The sequence below is a fragment of the Euprymna scolopes genome, chromosome 46, assembly GCF_053919585.1.
Source record: "Euprymna scolopes isolate OS-2025 chromosome 46, ASM5391958v1, whole genome shotgun sequence".
NCBI classification, from domain to species: domain Eukaryota; kingdom Metazoa; phylum Mollusca; class Cephalopoda; order Sepiida; family Sepiolidae; genus Euprymna; species Euprymna scolopes.
Window position 1 is genome coordinate 122,829,884 of NC_136527.1, and position 13,257 is coordinate 122,843,140.

The 13,257-nt window shown below is 33.6% G+C and overlaps 1 protein-coding gene across 1 annotated transcript; it reads right to left on the minus strand.

Moving 5' to 3' along the window:
* Positions 1-10,873: 10,873 nt before the first annotated feature.
* Positions 10,874-12,507, minus strand: LOC145270365 (uncharacterized). The gene has a single exon (XM_080126014.1). It carries the CDS (start codon positions 11,981-11,983, stop codon positions 11,015-11,017), a length of 969 nt encoding a protein of 322 aa, XP_079982140.1. The 5' UTR covers positions 11,984-12,507; the 3' UTR covers positions 10,874-11,014.
* Between the last annotated feature and the right edge of the window lie 750 nt (positions 12,508-13,257).

The following is a 13,257-nucleotide window of genomic DNA, read 5'->3' on the forward strand; positions in this document are numbered from 1 at the left end:
GTGAATGTTAGCCGCGGGATGAGCAGACAGGATGTGGTTAATTTTCTCTTATATACTCTTAAAGACAGCAACTCCGCTGTTGTGGGGGCGATAGAGGGCAAATATAAATGCAGTGGTGTAAGCAAGTGCAACTTGGAAGCACATATAGGGTAAATTAGGGTCTTCTCTGGAGATATCCCTGCCACATGGGAAGCCATCTTTAATGTAGGCACATATTCCATGCCCGTTGCGATCTTGGGGGTCAGATTTAGATGTTAAGTTAGAGTATCCTTTAATTATGAACTCATCTAGGGAGGTGGTCGGCCCTATTCCAGTTTCGCTTCGAAAGAATATGTCAGGTTTCGTCTCCTGTAATTGGGTTTCAACCTCTGGAAGGTTAGAACGTAGACCCCTGATGTTGGAGAAGGAGACATGGTAGTAGGGGTCTACGTAGGAGGATGGGGTTCTAGGTTTATTCGTGTTTTCTTTGAGATATTTCATGTTGAGGATTTTGGGATTTGTGGAACAGGTCAGCATATTTGGTTAGAGCAGAACAGAGAGGGAAAGTAAGAGAGGAAAGATGGGAAATTTTTTTTTTTTTGTAGCACATAAGGTAAAGCCGTAACAATTACCCACTAGTATGGCATCAAGAGACCCCACCAGAGACTACTGCATGGTCCAGAATCCATTCACCAAATGGCAATACAGCAGCCCCAGTACTTTACACCTGCTGATAAGACAGCCTCCTTCCTGAGGGACAAAAAAGGAGAAGCGAGAGTTACTGGAGCTGCCGATAACACATCCACTGCATTATCTACTCTCCATTAAAAAAAAAAAAAGAACAAAAAAGGAAAACGGTAAGAGGGACTTATTTTTTTTTTTTTGCTTTAGGTACCTCGCAATAGAACCTTCAAGATTCACCTTATTACGTTTCAATAGTGCAGCTTGTGAACAGCTTATGTTTTTAGATTGGTGGCATCTTATTTAAAGGCTGGTTTAGGGTAATACCAGACATATTTAACAAAAACGTTTAAAACACGAGTAATAAGACATGATAAGTTATGTTAAGGAGTTTCAATTTTTAGTAAGACTGCAATAAGAGAACAAAGATAAATAAATAAAATATATATATATGTATATATATATATATTTTATTTATATATATATATGTTAATACACAAAAATTGGCAAAATTAAGACAGGATACATTTCAACAGTTATGGATAAAGATTTTAATTTAGCTCTGAAGGCACCAACCCTTTCTTCAGAGGTCATCTTGAAAACTGAATAGTAGCTAGCAGACCTGGGTTGTTCTGGTACTTAAGGGATGTGGTGGGTGTGGGGGTTAAATGCTTTTAACTTTTTTTTTTTAATTATTTATTTATTTTATTTTTTTTTTTGCTTTAGAACATTCCAAATTCACCTTATTACGTTTCAATAATGCAACTTGTGAACGGCTTATGTTTTTAGATTGGGGGCATCTTATTGAAAGGCTGGTTTAGAGTAATACCAGGCGTATTTAACAAAAAAGTTTAATAAATAAATAAATAATACACATCTCAATAAATTCTAATTAATTAATATATATATACCAATCGGCACGGACCCGACCATGGAAGATGAGATAATAAATAAACGTGGATTTATAAGACCGAAAAATCCAAGTAGTTGCTGCCCCTGATAATAGCCCCCTACACCAAAGTGGCAATGTGCCTTGTTTGGGGTGAAAATGTAATAAAAAAAAAACACCCTCCTCTCCCCATGTTAAGAATAGGTTTCTAAATAATGACATTATTTCAGTACGGTTAGATAGATGCACAAGTACAAAAACATTTAAGTAGGGCGTTTTGTCACATTTGTTGCACTACTTTTGCCACTTTGGTGTAGGGGGCTAGTCGGGTTAGGGTTAGAGTTAGGGGGTTATTATCAGGGGGCAACAACTACCGGGGTACTTTGTTGTCTTTCCCTAAATAAATGATAGCGAAATAATAATAAAAAAAAAACTTATTTAATACTTATTTGTCGTGTCAGTTGACCAAGAAAAAATTGGAGTTTTTTTTTTTTTTATTATTTCGTTATTTTTTATTTTTTTATTGGATTGTGTAGTGGACTTTCGGTCAGCGTTCAAGTTGCGGATAACTTGGCAAAGACTAAAGTTACCTCTCATGAAAGAGGAGAACTATTTATGGCACAATGGGAGATTCCATTGTGCACACATGGGCCAGTCTATTCTTTGGATTATGATTGGCTGAATCACCTGATTGGATATGCTTGTACATAAATACAAGCCCTCAGTCCAGCTCAATCTGGTGTCTGTCTTGTGCATAAGCTGGACCCTTGGTAAGTGTTGCTGCTATTATTATTATTATTTTTGTTGTTGTTATTGACTACTACAGTTCTTTTGATAAAAATATAAAAAATAGTCATAACTTCCTTGATTTTAATTGGATTTTAAAAATTTAAAAAGATTCTTTCTTAGCTCATCAAGCTCTTTCTATATATACCAATATTGAAATATTTTAAGCCAATTAAATTTTTTTTATGTGCATTGCTATAATAAATAAACGTAGATTTATAAGACCAATATTCTCAATATTAAGAATGGCTTTCTAAAAAACTGTTTTTATTTCAGAACGGTCCCTATTCCATAATAGTAAAATACTAATAAATAAACGTAGATGTATAAGACCAATATTCTCAATATTAAGAATGGTTTTCTAAATAACTTTTTTTATTTCAGAACGGTCCCTATTCCATAACAGTAAAATACTAATAAACAAACGTAGATTTATAAGACCAATATTCTCAATATTAAGAATGGCTTTCTAAATAACTTTTTTTATTTCAGAACAGTCCCTATTCCATAATAGTAAAATACTACCCCCCTCCTTATATTAAGGATTATTAAATTGCCTTATATTAAGAATTATTAAATTGTTACGTGAAAGTACAGAAGAATTAAAAATGATCACCCTCCCAATATTAAGAACGGCTTTCTAAATAATAACATTTGTATTTCGGCACGGTCCCTATTCCATAATAGCAAAATACTATCCTCCCTCTCTATATTAAGAATGAATAAATTGTTAGGTGAAAATACAGATGAGTTAAAAAATTCCCTCCCCTCTCCGTATTAAGAATGGCTTTCTAAATAACGCAACCACTGCCTTCCATAGTTGTCGTCTCACCACGTTTTTGGCCAAGTAAGTCTCTGGCCAGCTTTGGGTAGGATCAGATAATGAATAAACATGGGTTTATAAGATCACATAATACAACCTTGATCGCCCTTCAGGGCCCGTGGCACAGTGGATAGAGACGTTGAATCTCTACGGTTCCAGGTGAGAATTGTCTGAAGATAGCGGTTTCAATCCTACCCAAAGCCGGCCAGAGGCTTACTTGGCTAAAACCTGGTGAGACACCAACAATAACAGAAGACAGTATAGCGCAATGGATAAAAGCCTTGATTGTCATTAGGCAGTCGGGTTTCGATCCTGGCTTGAGGCAGCTACCTGTCTAGTTGCACTGATGAGCTTTGATACAGCGAAACAGTACTCCATAATGCTCCCTATCTTGGGTTGAGCATACTGGGAAGTGATAAACAAACTGCCATTAACATATTAAGTGACGCTCTTTGTGTAAACAAATCGAGCGGAGGCATTTGAACGATGTCAAAACATTGTTAATTCATGACCCTCACAGCAGCAGCCATATAGAGCACTTGGACAGAGACCTTGAATCTGCAGAAAAATAAATTCTGAAGGACAAAAATTTGATTTTCATTAATTAAAATGTTTTTTATCTTCACCAATTTTTTTTTTTTTTTTTTAGGTAAAAAAAAAAAATTGGCGGCTTTAGTTTTGAAATGACCATCTTGTGTATCTTCTCGTTTTCGTCTTAGTCATTGTTCAAATCTCAAAATAAAATCAATTTGCAAACACTTTTCGATTCCTATGCAGAGAAAGACTAATAATTGTGCCAAGTTCCGTTGCTCTACTGCTATGAGAAGAGGATCAAGGGCATTACTTATTGAGCGCCCTCGTGGATGAGATTTCTCTGGTCAGTAAATTTAAAAGATACAAACTTTCGACAAACATACCAATATTTTCAGTTACTTTACAACGGTATTATTTGGTGCCATATAAACAGCTCCATCCCTGAAACAAATTTTCAAAGAAGAAAGGATATTAAAAAAAAAAAAATTTTTAAAGGAAAAGGATTAAAAAAATAATTTTCAAAGAAGAAAGGATAAAAAAAATTTTTAAAGGAAAAGGATTAAAAAAAAAATTTTTCAAAGAAAAAGGACTAAAAAAAAAATAATAAAAAACGATTAAAAACAATTTTGAAGAAAGGATTAAAAAAAATTTTTTTAAAGGAAAAGGATTAAAAAAAAATTAAAAAAAAACGATTAAAAACAATTTTGAAGAAAGAATTCAAAAATAATTTTTAAAGGAAAAGGATTAAAAAAAACTAATAAAAAAAAACGATTAAAAAAAATTTTTTAAAGGAAAAGGATAAAAAAATAATAAAAAAACGATTAAAAACAATTTTGAAGAAAGGATTAAAAAAAATTTTTTAAAGGAAAAGAATTAAAAATAAATAATAATAATAATAAAAACGATTAAAAATAATTTTTAAGAAAGGATTAAAAAAGGATTTGGTCAAGGTATTCCAGCTGTCGCATTTACTACATTGATAATAATATATATATATATATATATATATATATATTCTTCACAAAGTTTGTACATGCAAACCAGTACTTTATTACACTTCTGGCCATCCATACAAACTTAAGAGGCCTTGATCAAAATCTGATAGACATCAGTTGGGGATCAGGGCTCTTTTAAGAATAAACACTGTTCCCTTTAGGTGAGGGTTCGGATGCAGGTGATCAATTCAGAAGTTTGTTGTTTTGCTAATTGGAAGCCTCCATTTAATAGCTTCGTCATTTTTTTTTTCGACCAAACGCCAAAAAATCAACTGCACTTTAGAGCCTTCCAGCAAGTGCACTTTAAAGGAACTTTTCGGCTTCTGTGATGTGCTATTAAAGTTCTTTCTCTCTCAAACATTATATTTGGTAATTCTTGGAATCGTTCCCAGTCGTACTGAACCTCTACTTACCACTGTTATTCAACAATGTTGACTGTGAAGGCATCCTTAGTGTGTGTGTGTGTGTGTGTGTGTGTGCGCAGTACCAATCCTATTCAGAGTAAAACCGGCTTCCTCTAAAGGAGTAAGTTTCATGGGAGTATGAAATTCACAAGCGTTCCCCAGTCGCATGTATATCCCCGTTAGGGAGATGATGACATTTAATTTTTGCAACTTTGTGCAGGGAGGTGTCGACGTCCTCCTCCATACAGCACCTGGTCTTCCCAAATTGGTCACCCACTTTAGTAATGACCAGGCTCAACGTTGCTCAACTTCAGTGATCTGACGGGAACCGGTGCGTCAACGTAACTATGGCGTGTGTATATATTTATATATATGTATATATATATGTATATAAATGTATATATATATATGTATATATATATGTATAATGAATTACCGTCGAAAGCGGTAGACCATTACCCGCATTAATTCTTGGTCTGAAGACGTAATCCCCCAACGTGGGTGATTACAAAAACATGTACGCACATATGTAGCCATTAATGTTTGTATAAATAAAATTAATATACCTGCTCTGTTCACTCATAGAGCACTATTTTGGTAGATACATGTTGTTTCATTGGATGTACTTCTAGGAAACTAAACTCTACTGGCTATATATATATGTATGTATATATATATATATATATATATAGATATAGATATGTATATAAATATATGTATATATATATATTTTGGTCTCATGGTCTTACTGGATTCCAGGACAAAAATTTATCTGGTCTGGTGCTCAAACTAAGGACTAATACTTTATCACCATATATGGGCACCCAGGGTAGTTAGATCTTTTTTATATTACTTACTAGCAAAAGTACCCGTCGTTGACTGGGTTCAAAAACAACCTACAGAAAATAGACTCTGATTTATGAAAGTATGATAGGTTATGAAAAGGAATGGTTGTAAAGAGATAGCTTCGAATTTGGGGGTATCAAAACCAAAGCAAAATATGATGAAAGTAAAAATAACATAGATAAACCCCATAATTTATTATACCATACCTGTTTGCACTGAAACACTTATCACAATATTCTGTGGATCTATATTAAAAAACCTTATAAACTTTGTGACAAATTTCCATTCTATGGAGGTCAGGTGCGAAGGAACACCCCATAATTTTATTATACCATATTTCTTCAAACTGAAACATAATTATCGAAGTATACTTACGCAGATAGATATGAAAAGTCTTTATTAAAGTTTGTGCCTATTTCCATTCTATGGAGGCTAGGCGCAAACGCAGACCCCACAATTTTATACCATCCCTATTTAAGTTAAAACATACTAATCAAAGTATTATTATGTACATCTATATCAAAAACACTTGTTAACTTTTTTTTTATTTTTAATTTTTTTATTTCAATACTTTGTGGACCAGGCACGAACGCAGACCCCACAATTTTAATGAACCACCGTTCTGCCAGATCAAACATACCCATTCCTGTGTCTCGATACATCTTCTATCATTATATGTAATCAGTTTTTAAAATAGTCAACCATATAGGAGCCTATTCGTGACCAGACACACACACAAAGTATTCTTATGTACATCTATATCAAAAACACTTGTAAACGTTTTTTTTTTAATTTTTTATTTCCATACTTTGTGGACCAGGCGCAAACGCACACCCTACAATTTTAATGAACCACCGTTCAGCTTTATATTATAGATATATATATTTATTATTTCCATCTTCATAGTTATTGTTCTTTCGCCATGTTTTGGCAAACTCATCCTCCGGCCTTCTTCAAGTGGTTAACTGTATCCCCACTAATTACTGCCTTCCATAGTTTTTGTTGGCCAACCAATCCTCTGGCCTGCTTTGGGTAGGATTGAAACTGCTATCTTCATACATTTTTTTTTTTTACATGGAAGTCACCACTTATCAAGGCCTGGAAGCCACTCGGGGATAAGGGTCATTGCGTGTACAGTACGTTAGTATTGGAGATTTGATAAAGTGTCTTACTTAAGGGGGCGGTTCATCAGGAATTTGTTTATGTTGGGCTTGAAGACATTCAGGTTGTAGTCAGGTGGGAAGCAGGCAGACGGAACAGAGTTCCACAGGCGTGCAGTTCTAAGAAAGAAGATTTGTTCATGGAATCTACGTTTTGATTTAGGCACAGATAAAGAGTGGGGAAAATTTTTGACAGTGGATACAGCTAGACGGGTGCTTTTCATGAAAGATTGGAGAGGGAGGACCAGAGATTGGAGTGCAGACGAGCACCTGCCATGGAAATAACGATAAAACAAAGATAGGCTCGCAATGTCAGAACTGTAATATGTATAAACGTCTTCTCTCATCACCATCGTTAGTTCCGTTATATATGATCCCCAATCTGGACCTCTATATTCATGATGTAATGCATTGACATAAGATGTCATATTCCAAAAATCACATGGAGTTCATATTCTGGTCCTTAATGTCCTCATGGCAGTAATTGCAAAATCTCTTCTTATGAAGGGGGAAATTAAAGTCACTGGAATGCTAAGAGAGAAATTCATGTTGAAGTAATGGTTGCCTAATCCCTAACTGGGTTAATGTTTTTTATGTATCAATTTCGAAAAGATGCTAAAACAGTTTATGATTTAAACATTACTTTATTTCATGTATAGTGTTGCAAGAGTTGGGTTTATATTATATTATCCATAATTTTTTAGTTTAATTTTGTGTATTTCGACACTTTGTGCTCTTTATAGTTATTGTTTTATGGACCTGGGAGCAATGGTAATTAAAGGGTGGCTCCACACTCCCCAAAGCCCACAAGCTGGGGCCTCAGCACTGGATATAGTTTAAGGTCATATCCAGGACCCCCATTGAGGGACTTTTACCCTCTGCAGGGTGGGGGGGGGCAGTCGGCATATTCTAATGCCCCACCGACAGGGCCCAGGGATAAGGGTCATTGCGTGTACAGTAAATTAGTATTGGAGATTTGATAAAATGTCTTACTTAAGGGGGCGGTTCATCAGGAATTTGTTTATGTTGGACTTGAAGACATCAGCTTTATATCATAGATATATATGTTTATTATTTCCATCTTCATAGTTATTGTTCTTTCGCCATGTTTTGGCAAACTCATCCTACGGCCTACTTCAAGTGGTTAACTGTATCCCGACTAATTACTGCCTTCCATAGTTGTTGTTGGCCAACCAATCCTCTGGCCTGCTTTGGGTAGGATTGAAACTGCTATCTCCATACAATTTTTTTTTTTTACATTGAAGGCACCACTTATCAAGGCCCAGAAGCCACTTGGGGATAAGGTTGGTTGGTTGTTTTTGTTTTACGGCATATCAACCCTTTTCGGGTTATTTAATGCTGAATCCAAAGATTTTGAAGAAAAATTTTTTCAATAGAATATATTTGTTGTTTTCACGTCGGTTTCTGTTTAACCCATAGTTGGGACCCTAACAGGTACTACCATTCCGAGTCAGATTGGACCTGGGAGCAATGGTAATTAAAGGGTGGCTCCACACTCCCCAAAGCCCACAAGCTGGGGCCTTACAACTGGAAATAGTTTAAGGTCATATCCAGGACCCCCATTGAGGGACTTTTACCCTCTGCAGGGCAGTCGGTGTATTCTAATGCCCCACCGACAGGGCCCAGGGATAAGGGTCATTGCGTGTACAGGATTGAAACTGCTATCTTCATACAATTTTTTTTGTTACATGGAAGTCACCACTTATCAAGGCCCGGAAGCCACTCGGGGATAAGGGTCATTGCGCGTACAGTACGTTAGTAATGGAGATTTGATAAAGTGTCTTACTTAAGGGGGCGGTTCATCAGGAATTTGTTTATGTTGGACTTGAAGACATCAGCTTTATATTATAGATGTACATTATCCATAATCTTTTAGTTTAATTTTGTGGATTTCGACACTTTTAGTGCAACCAGAAAACACCAAATAAAAGAGTAGCTCTTTCCGCTTGTCTCGGCATTGTTTCCAGTCGTCCTGAACCTCCACTTGCCACTGGTATTCAACAATGTTGACTCAGGAGAGGTATGGTTGGAGATTGCGCAACTCTTGCCACAAAAATTTCCCGCGCAGGCATCCTGACAGTGGGTATCCATAGTCTGTCAAGTTGGTTGGAGATTGCGCAACTTTTGCCACAAAAATTTCATGTGGAGGAAGTCACACATATACATTATTTTATGTTACTCCAAAGTTCTCAGAAATAAAGAGGTGCCCTTCCTAAGAACTAATACTTCATTGCCATATATGGGCACCCAGGCTAGTTACATATGAGAAATATATTTTTTTACTCGCATGTTATCTTTTCCTCCATAATGTTGACTGGATAGCGGGGGCATTTTCTTCAATTTTGGTGTAGTATATATATATATATATATATATATATATATATATATATATATATATATATATATATATATATATATAGAGAGAGAGAGAGAGAGAGAGAGAGAGAGAGAGAAAATAAAAAGGAACAAACCGTATTATGTGTTCACCGACGTTTCGTCTTTATTTCGAGACTTCCTCTGGATGAATGAGATTTAAAAAAAACCCAAAAAATATACCAGTACAAAATATTTGAAAATGTTTCACGTGCACAGTGTGACGCAGTTCTATTTCCGAGAAACGGAAAATTAATGTTGGAAATTCAAAAAGGAGGGGGGGGGGCTGGCGCTGTTAAAGAGAAGGAAATTTACACCCCCTGTAATAATTAACACATAATCTCAATCAATAAATTACATAAAAAACACTCATTTCATTTCTGTTACAAACTTATATTTGAATTTCAACAGATATATCTTTTTCCCAATAAGAATATAAACTTGCGTTCATAGTTTTAAAATTAAATTAACGACTATATGACGTCACTAAAATTTCCTTCTCTTTAACAGTGCCAGCCCCCCCCCTCCTTTTTGAATTTCCAGCATCAATTTTCCGTTTCTCTGAAATAGAACTGCGTCACACTGTGCACGTGAAACATTTTCAAATATTTTGTACTGGTATATTTTTTTTTTTTTTTTCTAATTTCATTCATCCAGAGGAAGTCTCGAAATAAAGACGAAACGTTGGTGAACACATAATACGGTTTGTTCCTTTTTTATTTTCTCTATTTTGTCGGAATACTATTTCCATTATTTTCATCATATATATATATATATATATATAGCATCTCTACACACACACACAAACACACACTTTCTTCCTTTCTTTCTTCCATAATCATTATCCATTAGCGTCGGTTTTAAAACGATATTTTTTTTAAATATGAAATTCTGAGTCTTAAACGCTCGTCTAGCGTTTCTTCTATGTTTGTTCATTTTACATTAGTTCCAGTTTTTTCTTTGTCGCCGAAGAGATTATACCGATTTTCCACAGTATATTATTACTGTTTTCGGTGTATCGAAACCAATGGTACGGCCTTGAAATATGTATACATAGTGTCATAATAAATATTATATATATATATATATATATATAAGGAATGTAAAAATACCAGCGGTGGTTGAGGTTATGTTTTGAGAAAAATAGAAAAACCGAATGAAATTATTAAAATAATCAACGTTTCGTCCCTATTTCAGAGGACATCTTCAGGATAATTGAAGTAAAAATGCAAAAAAAGAAAAAGTCATGATTCAAAGGATTCAAAAACGTTTCTCTTTTTTGTACGATCTATGACTTTTTCTTTTCTTGCATTTTTACTTCAATATCCTGAAGATGTCCTCTGAAATAAGGACGAAACGTTGATTATTTTAATAATTTCATTCGGTTTTTCTATTTTTCTCAAAACATATATATATATATATATATATGTATGTATGTATGTATTTTTCAGGGCTCTTTTAAGAATAGATGTTCCCTTTAGGTGTGGGTTCAGATGCAGTTGATCAGTTCAGAAGTTGTTTTGCTAATTGGAAGCCTCCGTTTTAATAGCTTCGTCATTTCTTTTGTTTTCTTCTAAATGCCAGAAAATCAACTGCACTTTAGAGCCTCCCAGCAAGTACACTTTTAAGGAGCTTTTCGGCTTCTGAGAATGCAATGTGACGTGCTTGGATAAAGCGGACGACGTTGAAAACGAAGATCCGCACGCCTGACAGCAATAAGGCCTCTCCCCTGAGTGGGTTCGGACATGTTTTTTTAAATCGTATTTTCTTGCGAAAGACTTGCTGCAAATTTGGCAAGAGTAAACCTTCTCTCCGCCGTGAGTCAGCATATGCGATTTCAAACAAGTCATACTCCGAAAGGCTTTGCTACAAACGTTACAAGAATAAGGTTGCTCGCCAGAGTGCAGTCGCAAGTGTGTTTTTAACTCGGGCTTCGTTTTAAACCGGGAACTACAGACAACACAAGAATGCGGTTTTTCTCCAGTGTGGCCCAACATATGCTGCTTTTTAACAGATTTGTACACAAATGACTTATCGCATATGTCGCAGGAGTATGGCTTCCGTCCGTGTTTCATCATGTGTAGTTTTAAATCGGTGTTTAGTGCAAACGTCATGCTGCAGATGTCGCAGGAGTATGGTTTCTCTCCAGTGTGAGCCCTTAGGTGCACTTTCAAGTCCGGTTTGTGTTTAAAGCAAGAGCCGCATGCTTCACAACGGTGCGGCTTTTCTGTCGTGTGGGATTTCTTATGTCTGCTCAGACGAGACGAGGTCGCAAACGCCGCATCGCAATTGTCGCACGCGTAAGGATTCTCACCGGTGTGAGCTCTAACGTGTGCTTTTAAGTTGTATTTGGTTTTGAATGACGACCCACACGCTTCACAAGAATATGGTTTCTCTCCGTGTGTTGGCAAATGTTGTTTTAAATTGTCTTTTACAACAAATGACTTGCTACAAATATCACAAGAATAACGATTTTTTCGTTTGGGTTTCATTTTGCTTCCTGTCGGTGTTCTCCAAAATCAAGGGGGGGGGGCGGAGCTAGCAGTACCCGTGCAAATAGTGTTATTTATTTTTAAATGTATTTTTTAAATAAGTTTTATTCATTTATTTCTTAGCATTATTTTTTAAATGTATTTTTTAAGAAAGTTTTAATTTCTTTCTAAGTGTTATTTTTTTAAATGTATTTTTTCAAAAAGTTTTAATTTCTTTCTAAGTGTTATTTTTTTAAATGTATTTTTTTAAAAAGTTTTAATTTCTTTCTAAGTGTTATTTTTTAAAATGTATTCTTAAAGAAGTTTTATTAATTTCTTTCTTAGTGTTATTTATTTTAAAATAATAATTTTATTGATATATTTCTTAGTGTTATTTACTTTTTAAATGTATTTTTAAATAAGCTTTATTCATTTATTTTTTAGTCTTATTTTTTAATGTATTTTAATAATAGTTTATTCATTTATTTCTTAGTGTTATTTATTTTTTCATATATTTTTTAAATAAGTTTTATTCATTTATTTCTTAGTGTTTTTTTTATTTTTTTCATATATTTTTTAAATAAGTTTTATTCATTTATTTCTTAGTGTTTTTTTTATTTTTTTCATATATTTTTTAAATAAGTTTTATTCATTTATTTCTTAGTGTTTTTTTTTTTTTTTCATATATTTTTTAAATAAGTTTTATTCATTTATTTCTTAGTGTTTTTTTTATTTTTTTCATATATTTTTTAAATAAGTTTTATTCATTTATTTCTTAGTGTTATTTATTTTTTCATATATTTTTTAAATAAGTTTTATTCATTTATTTCTTAGTGTTTTTTTATTTTTTTCATATATTTTTTAAATAAGTTTTATTCATTTATTTCTTAGTGTTATTTATTTTTTCATATATTTTTTAAATAAGTTTTATTCATTTATTTCTTAGTGTTTTTTTTATTTTTTTCATATATTTTTTAAATAAGTTTTATTCATTTATTTCTTAGTGTTTTTTTTTATTTTTTTCATATATTTTTTAAATAAGTTTTATTCATTTATTTCTTAGTGTTTTTTTTTATTTTTTTCATATATTTTTTAAATAAGTTTTATTCATTTATTTCTTAGTGTTTTTTTTTATTTTTTTCATATATTTTTTTAAATAAGTTTTATTCATTTATTTCTTAGTGTATTTTTTATTTTTTAACTGTATTTTTAAAGAATAGTCATCATTCCATTTCGATTGACTGACTTGTGTGCATTTTTTGTGCATGGAGGGGGGGTTACTGCTTCTTAGAACC

Coding starts and splice junctions, on each gene's coding strand:
- LOC145270365 (XM_080126014.1), bottom strand. CDS start 11,983: ATGAAACCCAAACGAAAAAATCGTTATTCTTGTGATATTTGTAGCAAG.